The sequence below is a fragment of the Rana temporaria genome, chromosome 5 (assembly GCF_905171775.1).
Source record: "Rana temporaria chromosome 5, aRanTem1.1, whole genome shotgun sequence".
NCBI classification, from domain to species: Eukaryota; Metazoa; Chordata; class Amphibia; order Anura; family Ranidae; genus Rana; species Rana temporaria.
The window spans coordinates 34354115-34366361 of NC_053493.1; the positions used below are offsets into that span (position 1 = coordinate 34354115).

At 45.4% G+C, this 12247-nt stretch overlaps 1 protein-coding gene across 1 annotated transcript in view; it reads left to right on the forward strand.

Annotated features, from left to right (window-relative positions):
• The window catches only part of LOC120939926 (lanosterol 14-alpha demethylase), a 31008-nt gene extending 22006 nt beyond the window's left edge, over window positions 1–9002 (forward strand). The window contains exons 8-11 of the mRNA XM_040352365.1: window positions 1096–1291; window positions 5242–5337; window positions 5445–5613; window positions 8647–9002. Of these exons, the coding sequence (XP_040208299.1) occupies window positions 1096–1291; window positions 5242–5337; window positions 5445–5613; window positions 8647–8825 (640 nt within the window). The 3' untranslated portion in view covers window positions 8826–9002. The remainder of the gene's footprint in view (window positions 1–1095; window positions 1292–5241; window positions 5338–5444; window positions 5614–8646) is intronic.
• Window positions 9003–12247: the final 3245 nt, after the last annotated feature.

Below are 12247 nucleotides of genomic sequence, written 5' to 3' on the forward strand. Positions count from 1 at the left end.
ATTACAGGGGTATTTATATTTAAAAAGTGAAATTGTGGCCGGAACTCCGCTTTAATATTGTCCGGACTGTTTATAGCACCAAAAATAAACGCAGATGTGATCAAATACCACCAAATGAAAGCTCTATTTGTGGGAATTTTTTTTAAATTTAGATACAGCGTTGCATGACCCCGCAATTGTCAAATTAACACCGTACTGTATCGCTTGGTCATGAAGGGGGGGGGGGTAAATCTTCCAGGGGTCAAGTGGATATACTGTATGTAGATGAAGCTACATGCAGTCTTTACAGTGGTGACAGCTGCTGCATCGATTAATGAAGGAAATGGCGTGGAACTTGGTCCAAGAAAAGTATTTAAAGTGGACCTTTCAGTCATTTATTCATCTTTCCATCTAGTAAATTTTCTGCCCTTGTTGTTTTTAACTTTGGATAGTAAAACATTTTTTATGCTAGTAAATACCTTATACAGCCCACTTCCTGTTTCTTGTCTGGTCATTAGCCTAGGCTTATGACATAATCTCTCTCTCTCTCTCTCTCTCTCTCTCTCTCTCTCTCAAACTCTCTAGAGAGAGTTTGGCAGGGAGGGGGGGTGAGTCACAAGAGGGCCAATGAGAGCTGGAGGTGTGCCTCCGTGTAAATCCAGGAAGTTAACCCGGCAGCAGCTTCAGCTGCCCACAGTTGAAATGGTTGCAGCCAGACTCAGCAGAGGGAGATTTCTGCAGCATATTTGGCAAGTACAGAATCACAGTATATATAAAATATGCAAAGTGGTTGGAGAGAAGCTTCAGAATGGCAAAGATTTTTTTTATTACAAATTATTTGAGCAGACTGCAGGAGACTTATACTTGGAGAAATGTGTAGCCAAGCATTGCTGAGCTTTCTTTGAAAATGGGTATCTGGCTATCATGCTGATCCACTGGCTTCAGCACCGTGTCACCAATGCAGAATAAGGAAGCAGCCAGTGAAAGGAAATTCCTGATTGGCAAACGTATGCAGTGACACAGGAAGGTTCAAAGCCATTGGCTCAGGATGGAGAAGCCCGCAGAGATTCCCTTTAATTACTGCATGTCGTTTACGTGTTGCGTTCTGTGTTGCAGGGATGGCACTTCGCTGACGGATGATGAGATTGCCGGAATGCTCATTGGTCTCTTACTGGCGGGACAGCACACGTCTTCCACCACCAGCGCCTGGATGGGCTTCTTCCTCGCCAAAAACAAGTCTATCCAGGAACAGTGCTTCGCAGAGCAGAAGGCCGTGTTTGGAGAGAACCTCCCACCGGTGAAATACGAGCAGGTGGAGAACTTTCATTGGTCACATTATTATTATTATTATTATTACAGACCTTTATATAGCATCAACAATTCTATACATATTATGCCTTGCATATTATTCATCAGGCCCTACACCTCAAGGAGCTTACAATCTAAGGCAGGGGTCTCAAACTGGCGGCCCTCTAGCTGTTGCGAAACTACAAGTCCCATCATGCCTCTGGGAGTCATTCTTGTAACTGTCAGCCTTGCAATGCCTCATGGGACTTGTAGTTTTGCAACAGCTGGAGGGCCGCCAGTTTGAGACCCCTGGTCTAAGGCAATTCTGCTCCGTCTTTATGATTCACACATTGCCAGACTAGGTAGCCTTGTGAGGCTCCAATTTCCCACTTTGGGTGACAAAGGAAGCTGTAAAGCCTAATCTACAGGGAGTGCAGAATTATTAGGCAAATTAGTATTTTGACCACATCATCCTCTTTATGCATGTTGTCTTACTCCAAGCTGTATAGGCTCGAAAGCCTACTACCAATTAAGCATATTAGGTGATGTACATCTCTGTAATGAGAAGGGGTGTGGTCTAATGACATCAACACCCTATATCAGGTGTGCAGAATTATTAGTCAACTTCCTTTCCTTTGGCAAAATGGGTCAAAAGAAGGACTTGACAGGCTCAGAAAAGTCAAAAATAGTGAGATATCTTGCAGAGGGATGCAGCACTCTTAAAATTGCAAAGCTTCTGAAGCGTGATCATCGAACAATCAAGCGTTTCATTCAAAATAGTCAACAGGGTCGCAAGAAGCGTGTGGAAAAACCAAGGCGCAAAATAACTGCCCATGAACTGAGAAAAGTCAAGCGTGCAGCTGCCAAGATGCCACTTGCCACCAGTTTGGCCATATTTCAGAGCTGCAACATCACTGGGGTGCCCAAAAGCACAAGGTGTGCAATACTCAGAGACATGGCCAAGGTAAGAAAGGCTGAAAGACGACCACCACTGAACAAGACACACAAGCTGAAACGTCAAGACTGGGCCAAGAAATATCTCAAGACTGATTTTTCTAAGGTTTTATGGACTGATGAAATGAGAGTGAGTCTTGATGGGCCAGATGGATGGGCCCGTGGCTGGATTGGTAAAGGGCAGAGAGCTCCAGTCCGACTCAGACGCCAGCAAGGTGGAGGTGGAGTACTGGTTTGGGCTGGTATCATCAAAGATGAGCTTGTGGGGCCTTTTCGGGTTAAGGATGGAGTCAAGCTCAACTCCCAGTCCTTCTGCCAGTTTCTGGAAGACACCTTTTTCAAGCAGTGGTACAGGAAGAAATCTGCATCCTTCAAGAAAAACATGATTTTCATGCAGGACAATGCTCCATCACACGCGTCCAAGTACTCCACAGCGTGGCTGGCAAGAAAGGGTATAAAAGAAGAAAATCTAATGACATGGCCTCCTTGTTCACCTGATCTGAACCCCATTGAGAACCTGTGGTCCATCATCAAATGTGAGATTTACAAGGAGGGAAAACAGTACACCTCTCTGAACAGTGTCTGGGAGGCTGTGGTTGCTGCTGCACGCAATGTTGATGGTGAACAGATCAAAACACTGACAGAATCCATGGATGGCAGGCTTTTGAGTGTCCTTGCAAAGAAAGGTGGCTATATTGGTCACTGATTTGTTTTTGTTTTGTTTTTGAATGTCAGAAATGTATATTTGTGAATGTTGAGATGTTATATTGGTTTCACTGGTAAAAATAAATCATTGAAATGGGTATATATATTTTTTTTTGTTAAGTTGCCTAATTATTATGCACAGGAATAGTCACCTGCACACACAGATATCCCCCTAAAATAGCTAAAACTAAAAACAAACTAAAAACTACTTCCAAAAATATTCAGCTTTGATATTAATGAGTTTTTTGGGTTCATTGAGAACATGGTTGTTGTTCAATAATAAAATTAATCCTCAAAAATACAACTTGCCTAATAATTCTGCACTCCCTGTATTATACATCCCCCTATCCAGTACACAGCTCCCCATCCATTATACATCCGCCTATCCAGTACACAGCCCCCCATCCATTATACATCCCCCTATCCAGTACACAGCTCCCCATCCATTATACATCCGCCTATCCAGTACACAGCCCCCCATCCATTATACATCCCCCTATCCAGTACACAGCCCCCCATCCATTATACATCCCCCTATCCAGTACACAGCCCCCCATCCATTATACATCCCCCTATCCAGTACACAGCCCCCCATCCATTATACATCCCCCTATCCAGTACACAGCCCCCCATCCATTATACATTAGCCTATCCAGTACACAGCTCCCCATCCATTATACATCCCCCTTTCCAGTACACAGCTCCCCATCCATTATACATCCCCCTTTCCAGTACACAGCTCCCCATCCATTATACATCCCCCTTTCCAGTACAAAGCCCCCCATCCATTATACATCCACCTATGCAGTATACATCCCCCATCCATTATACACCCCCCCATCCATTATACATCCCGCCCCCATCCATTATACATCCCCCTATCCAGTACACAGCCCCCCCCATCCATTTTACATCCCCCGCCCCCATCCATAATGCATCCACTCTATCCAGTCTTCTGGGACAGCGCTGCTAGCATTCTCTACAGTTAAGAAAAAAAATCGCTGTCAGCCCCTTCCATACTGCTCCTCCTGTGTCACTCTTATTGCAAAACGAAGCTTCTATATACCTGAATAGCTCAGTTTTTTTTTTCACTGACCTGGTCACATGACTGCTCTCCTCTGATGTTACATAGATGGTCGTGTGACCACTGTTCTCCTCCAATCGAAGCTACACTTAGAGGAGGAGGAGAGCAGCCAGAAAAAACTGAGCTATTTACAAGATTTGTTTTTCAATGAAACTGATACAGGAGAAGTGGTGTAGAAGGGGCTGGCAAAGGACTTTTTTTCCTCAACTTCAGACTATGCAGGGCCAGGAGAGGCGGGACGACCGGCCTGACAGCACCCCAATGGGTGGCTCCTGGGGCGGACCACCCGATCCCCACCCCCTGTTGGTAAAATATGATATCGGCGTATAACACGCAGGCACGGTTTACCCTCTGGGGTAGATTCACGTAGTGGCGCGCAATGATACGGCGGCACAGCGTATCGTATTTACGCTACGCCACCGTAACTTACAGGAGCAAGTGCTGTATTCACAAAGCACTTGCTCCGTAAGTCACGGCGGCGTAGCGTAAATGGGGCCGGCGTAAGCGCGCGTAATTCAAATGTGGAAGGGGGGGGCGTGTTTTATGTAAATGTATGATGACCTGACGCCGTCCGTGTACATATCCCAGTGTGCATTGCTTCCAAGTACGGCGCAACGATGTATTGGTTTCGACGTGAATGTAAATTACGTCCTGCCCTATTCGCGAACGACTTACGCAAACGACGTAAAAAATTCAAATTTCGAAGCGGGAACGACGTCCATACTTAACATTGGCTGCGCCTCCTAATAGCAGGAACAACCTTACGCCGAAAAAGCCTAACGTAAACACATTGCGACGGGCGTACGTACGTTTGTGAATCGGCGTATCTAGGCAATCAGCATATTCTACGCCGACAACAACGTAAGCGCCCCTAGCGGCCAGCGTCAGAATGCACCCTAAGATACGACGGCGTTAGAGACGTATGCCAGTCGTATCTTAGGCAACTGTTGACGTATCTAGCTTTCAGAATACAGAAAGTAGATACGCCGCGTAAATTCAAATCTGCGCCGGCGTATCTATGGATAAGCCGGCGTAAATTCTCTCTGAATCCACCCCTCTATTTTCAGGGGAAAAAAGTGCGTGTTATACGCCGATTTTAAATACGGTACATCATTTGCCAAGCAAGATATTTGGGATTAAATATAAATGCAGTACACTTTATTAACATTGACAGGGAAACATCAAAGATTATTCCAAACCACGCCTTACGCTTTATTTGTGTCTGTTTTCAGCTTAAAGATTTGCAGGTCCTGGACCGCTGCATCAAAGAAACCCTGAGATTGAGACCTCCTATAATGACTATGATGAGAATGGCCAAGACACCACAGGTCAGTGATCAGGAGGATTCTGGGTAATATTTCTACTTGTTGAACATAGTGGGTGGGTGTTTTTTTGGGGGGGTTTATGTAACAAACATCTAAAACCTTTGTTGTAGAGTGTGGCTGGGTATGACATCCCACCAGGACACCAGGTCTGCGTATCCCCCACTGTAAACCATCGCCTGAAGGACACCTGGGAGAAGAACACAGAATTCAACCCCGACCGATACCTTCATGAGAATCCTGCTGCCGGAGAGAAGTTTGCATATGTTCCTTTTGGAGCAGGTAATGTCAAATGGCTTTGTATGGATTACGCTGATGCCTTGTACACACGGTCTGACTTATGACCATGCAAAAGTCCGACCGGAAAGATAGAGAACAGGTTCTCTATTCTAAGGTCCGTCAGACTTCCGAGTAAAAAAAGTCAGATGGAGGCTACACACGGCCGGACTTTCCTAGAAAAAAAGCCCGGCCGTGTGTACGAGGCAAAAAGTCTTCGCAGTGGAATGCAAAATTGTAGCAAACATATCGCAAAAAACACTTCCCTGGGCACCCCCAGCATTCCTTCCACCCTCTAGGGCAGTGATGGTGAACCTTGGCACCCCAGATGTTTTGGAACTACATTTCCCATGATGCTCAGCTACACTGCAGAGTGCCAAAACATCTGGGGTGCCAAGGTTCGCCATCACTGGTCTAGGGGCACTTAGGGCCAGATTCTTGTAGAATCTGCGGCGGCGTAGCGTAAGCCATTTACACTACGCCGCCGCAACTTACTGGAGCAAGTGCCGTATTCTCCAAGCACTTGCTCCGTAATTTGCATCGGCGTAGTGCAATTGGCCCGGCGTAAGGCCACGTAATTCAAAGGTGGCGGCTTGTATTTAAATTAAGCGCGCCGATCGAACTGCGCATGCGCCGGGCGGAAAAATAGCCCAGTGCGACGTGAGCGTCATTGACGTAAAGTCGTATTCGCGGACGACTTACGTAAACGACGGAAAAAGCCGACGCTGACCTGACGCCATACTTAACATGGCATACGACGGACCTACGTAAACTTGCCCCTCATATTAGCATAAACGTCGTAAATTCTCTGCGTCGTCCGCGCGTATGTTCGGGAATCGGCGTAAATAGCTAATTTGCATGGACGACGGGGAAAACGACAAGGCGACACCTAGCGGCGGGGAAAAAAAATTGCATTTAAGATCTGACAGCGTAAGAGCCTTACGCTTGTCAGATCTAAGGGATATCTATGCGTAACTGATTCTAAGAATCAGTCGCATAGATAGGCCGGGCCAGATTAGGACTTACGACGGCGCAAATGGCTTTGCAACGTCGTAACGCCTTTGAGAATCTGGCCCTTAGTGTATGTAATGCAGATTTTCAGCCAAAACTGTAAGTTTGTTTGTTAAAAAAAAAAATAAGTATAAATACCGTTTGACACCGCAGCTGTGTGGTCACGTGATCCCCTGGGCTGGCAGGCCTTGATCGATGGAGAGAAGTGGGAGGGGCCAAGATTCCCCTGTGACCTCAGCCGGCTAGCAGAGGGAAATCTCCGTCCCTCCTGCTTCTCTCTGTAGATCGAGGCCGGCCAGCACAGGGGATCATGTTACTGCACAGCTGTGGTATCAGAAACTGTATTTATCCTTGTCATTTCTAACAAACACTAAAGTTTTGGTAATGGCGGGATATCTGCATTACAAAAATTGAAATGTGCTGCACTATGCAGCGGAATAGAGGGTGGAAGGACGGGGAGGAAATGCTCTCATGCGGACAGGAAGGGACAGACAGGGCCGCCATCAGGGTGGGTACAGGCAGTACACCTGTAAGGGGCCCGGATGGCAACCCCCTTTAACCACTTCAATACAGGGCTTAATACCCACCTCCATACCGGGCCTATTCTGGCACTTCTCTCCTACATACAAATCATCAGTCTTTTTGCTAGAAAATTACTCAGAACCCCCAAACATTATATATGTGTTTTTAGCAGACACCCTAGGGAATAAAATGGCGGTCATTGCAACTTTTTATCTTGCACGGTATTTGAAAAATTATTGCGCAAACGCCTTTTTTTTTTTTTTTGTAAAAAAAAATGGTTTCATGAATTAAAAAATAACAAAACGGTAAAGTTAGCCAAATTGTTTTGTAAAAGATGATGTTACGCCAAGTTAATAGATACCTAACATGTCATCCTTTAAAATTGCGCACACTCATGGAATGGCGCCAAACTTCGTTACTTAAAAATCTCCATAGGCGACGCTTTAAAATTTTTACAGGTTACCAGTTTAGAGTTAGAGGGGGTCTAGTGCTAGAATTGTTGCACACGCTCTAACGCACGCGGCGACACCTTACATGTGTGGTTTGAACAACGTTTACATATGTGGTCGGGACTTACGTGTGCATTCGCTTCTGAGCGCGAGCTACCGGGGACAGGGGCGTTTTTAATATTTTTTTTTTTTTTACTTATTTTATTTTTTTGACTTTTTTTTTTTTGCACTTTTTATTTATTTTTTTTATTTTTTTCGATCGCTTTTATTCCTATTACAAGGAATGTAAACATCCCTTGTAATAGGAATAGTGTGTGACAGGTCCTCTTTAATGAGAGATGCGGGGTCAATAAGACCCCACATCTCTCCTCCAGGCTGGAAAGAATGAGATTGTGAAAAAAAAAAATTCACAGATCTCATTCTTACGAGCCGCAATTGCGGTTTGTTTACTTACAGTAGCTGGGCATGACGTCATCACATCGCGCCCTGGCCTCCGACGGTCATAGAGATGACTGGTGACCATCTGGTCACCAGTCATCTCTATGCCTCCCATCCGGCTCACGTCAATCATCTCTCTGGGCCACCGATGGCACGGGAGAGCCCGGAGAAGGAGGGAGGGGGAGGGGGGGGTGGATGTCCCCTCCCCCCGCCTATAAGAAACTGCCGCTATGATCGTTCTTATGGTGCGCAGGATCGCCGCCGGAACAAAATGATATCTGAATGATGCCTCTAGGTGCAGGCATCATTTAGATATCCCCGCACAAATTACAGGACATCATATGACGTCCACCCGGGATAAGAGATCCCCTTTTTGGATGTCATATGACGGTGTACGGTATTGAAGTGGTTAAAAAAAAAAAGATATATTTAAAAAAAAAAAAAAAACTTTTTTTTATTAAAGGGACAATTTTTTAGAGGTCCCCAGGGCCCCGGATGACAACTCCCCTTTTTTTTATAAAAATTTTTTTTTTTTTTATATATATATTTTTTTTTTATTATATATAATAACAAAAGAAATGTTAAATTCACATCAAATATTTCCTGTTTTTTTGTTCAGGTCGTCATCGGTGTATTGGGGAGAATTTCGCTTACGTCCAGATTAAAACGATTTGGTCTACAATGCTCCGGCTGTATGAATATGAACTGGTGGATGGCTATTTCCCTACAATCAACTACACAACAATGATCCATACACCCAACAACCCCATCATCAGATACAAGAGGAGGAAACTGTGAAAACACGGATCTATTCTGCAAGCGGGGATATTGTACATTACAATGTGGGATTCATTTGTTCTTGTACATGCTATGTATTTTATAAAATGAATGTGAAATATTAATGTATAAAATTGGTTCCAGATTTGTATGTTTAGAAATGCTGTAAATAAGTTGCATTAAATAATGTTTAATTACTATTGTGTTAATGATTTTTGTGCCAAACTAAAAAAGCAGATTACTAGGAATGATTTCCCTACCTACTAGGACAGGAAGTAGAGTGTTTGACGAGCCCGTGTCATCTGACCATCCATTTCAACAAACTTCCCATAAGATTATATGTGTGTTAAACATATTTTACAAATGGGTATTTACCTGTACAGTGAAACTTTGGATTGCGAGTAACGCGGTTCACGAGTGTTTCGCAATACGAGCATTTAAATTCTTTTTTTTTAAATTCTGACTTGGTTTGCAAGTATTATCTTGCAAAGTGAGCAGGTTTCAAGAGGTGTGGGGGTGCCGGAGCCGATCAGAGCCCTTTTGAAAATACTCCGTTCCCGAGTCCAGCCGAGCTGTCCTCGAGTATATCAGAGGCTCTCTGGCGCCCCGACGCGCATTGCGGTAAATGACGTCGCAAGGACGTCATTTGCTTCAAAGTGAACGTGAATGGCGTCCATCGCCATTCATGATTCACTTACGCAAACTACGTAAATTTCAAACCTCGCAACGCGGGAACGACGGGTATCCTTAGCATTGGCTGCCCCTGCTTTTAGCATGTGCAGCCTTACGCGAAACCCGACGTACGCAAACTGCGTACGCAGGGCTCGCGTAACGTTGTGAATCGGCGTTAGTATGCAATTTGCATACTATACGCTGACCACAACGGGAACGCCACCTAGCGGCCAACGTAAGAATGCAGCCAAAGATATGAGGGCATAAGAGCCTTATGCCACGCATATCTTAGGCTGTAGTCGGCGTAACGAGCTCTCTGAATCAGGAGAACTCGTTACGCCGGGGGAAAGTAAGCAATTGCGCTGCGTAACTATGGTTACGCAGGCGCAATTGCTCTCTGAATCTGGGCCAATGTCTCACTTCTGTTACAGATCTACTATAAGGAAAATAAAAAATCTGCACTCCAGGATAGTGGATGAAGCCATGCAAATCTGTTCTCTTAAATCTATTCTCTTTGGACCTGGGCTGACTCTACCTCCAGAACGCGGTGTGTAATGCAAATACAAGCCCATATTTTAGAGCGGTTTATTTCACACTGGGTGGGCTTATAGCTCCATTATCAGTGCAGGGTATGGAATCCATGAATTTCATGGTATAGGAGACTAAGGTGCTACTTTGTCCTTCATAAAATGACTTCAAAATTGGTCATCACGTCTTCAGAAGCTCTATGAATGTCTGCAACCAAGGTAATCTTTTGTAAAGAAAAGGCAGGCTGCAATTGCCGACTATGGCAAATGCGAATTGGCTGTAATTTTGACTCTGGCTTTATTGCTTTGTATCCAGATGAAAAGTTCCGACTTAAAGAGGAAGTAAACCCTGATGGGTTTTACTTCCTCTTTGTTCCCCTGATAAGTAATGGCATAATGGACTAGTATGCATTGCATACTGTTGATGAGTAAAAATCAATGGCACAACTATCCCCACATGCCAAGGTCCTAGGAGTAGTCCTGGACTCTGAACTCTCCTTTAAGCCTCACGTCCAATCACTGTCCAAATCTTGCCGCCTCAACACCCGCAACATCTCCAAAATATGCCCCTTTCTAACCAATGACACCACAAAGATCTTAATTCACTCCCTGGTCATCTCTCGCCTCGATTACTGAAACTCCCTCCTCATTGGCTTACTTCTACATAATCTATCCCCCCTTCAGTCCATCATGAATGCTGCTGCCAGACTCATCCACCTTACCAACCACTCTGTGTCTGCTACTCCTCTCTGTCAATCCCTCCACTGGCTTCCGCTCACCCAACAAATTAAATTCAAACTACTAACAATTACCGTATTTTCCGGCATATAAGACGACTGGGCGTATAAGACGACCCCCTAATTTTCCAGGAAAAATGTTGGTTTTGGGATATACTCACTGTATAAGACTACCCCCTTCCTACTAGTCTTTCTGGAAGCTGAGGGGTAGCCAGAACCGCTGACAGAAACAGGCTTTTTCAAATCTCACTGTGCCATTACATTACATGCCATCACTTGCCCCTCAATGTGACATCACTTGCCCCTCACTGTGACATCACTTGCCCCTCACTGTGACATCACTTGCCCCTCACTGTGCCATCACTTGCCCCTCTCTGTGACATCACTTGCCCCTCTGTGACATCACTTGCCCCTCTGTGACATCACTTGCCCCTCTGTGACATCACTTGCCCCTCTGTGACATCACTTGCCCCTCACTGTGCCATCACTTGCCCCTCACTGTGCCATCACTTGCCCCTCACTGTGCCATCACTTGCCCCTCACTGTGCCATCACTTGCCCCTCTCTGTGACATCACTTGCCCCTCTGTGACATCACTTACCCCTCTGTGACATCACTTGCCCCTCACTGTGACATCACTTGCCCCTCTCTGTGACATCACTTGCCTCTCACTGTGACATCACTTGCCCCCCACTGTGCCTGAACTTGCCCCGCACTGTGCGAACAGTGCAATCACTCACGTTTTTCTGAATCGACTTGCAGGCGATGACAGTCTCCGTGCGGCGAGGGTCAATGATTTGAAAGCCGCGCCTTCTCCTCAGACTGTCCTGTGATAGGCGGAACACAAATTTTTCCAGCAGCGCCTCTGTTCCTTGTTTCGCCTATCACGGACGTCTTCTCATCTCGTCCGAGGATGAGAAGGCATCTGTGATAGGAGGAACACAGAACAGAGGCGCTGCTGGGAAGATTTGTGTTCCGCCTATCACAGAACACACTGAGGAGAAGGAGCGGCTTTTAAATCATTGACCCTCGCCGCACGGAGACCGTCACCGGCGTATAAGACGACCCCCGACTTTGGATGCATTTTTTTGCATCTAGAAAGTCGTCTTATACGCCGAAAAATACGGTACCTACAAAGCCATCCACAACTTAGCCCCCAGCTACATCACTGACCTAGTCTCTAAATACCAACCTAATCGTTCTCTTCGCAAGACCTCCTGCTCTCTAGCTCTTTCATCGCCTGCTCCCATGCTCGTCTCCAGGACTTTTTCAGAGCCTTTCCAAGCTTATGGAACTCCTTTCCCCAATCTATCCGCCTATCTCCTTCTCTATTAGCTTTTAGAGGATCCCTGAAAACCCTCCTCTTCAGAGAAGCCTATCCTACCCACACCTAACAACTGTATTTTCATTTTTGTCCATCTGATCACGTTTGTGAATTTAGTCTTGCATACAATCAGAATTTGGGGACAACAGGTGGTCTCCCGAATATAATAATAAGTCTTCATCTG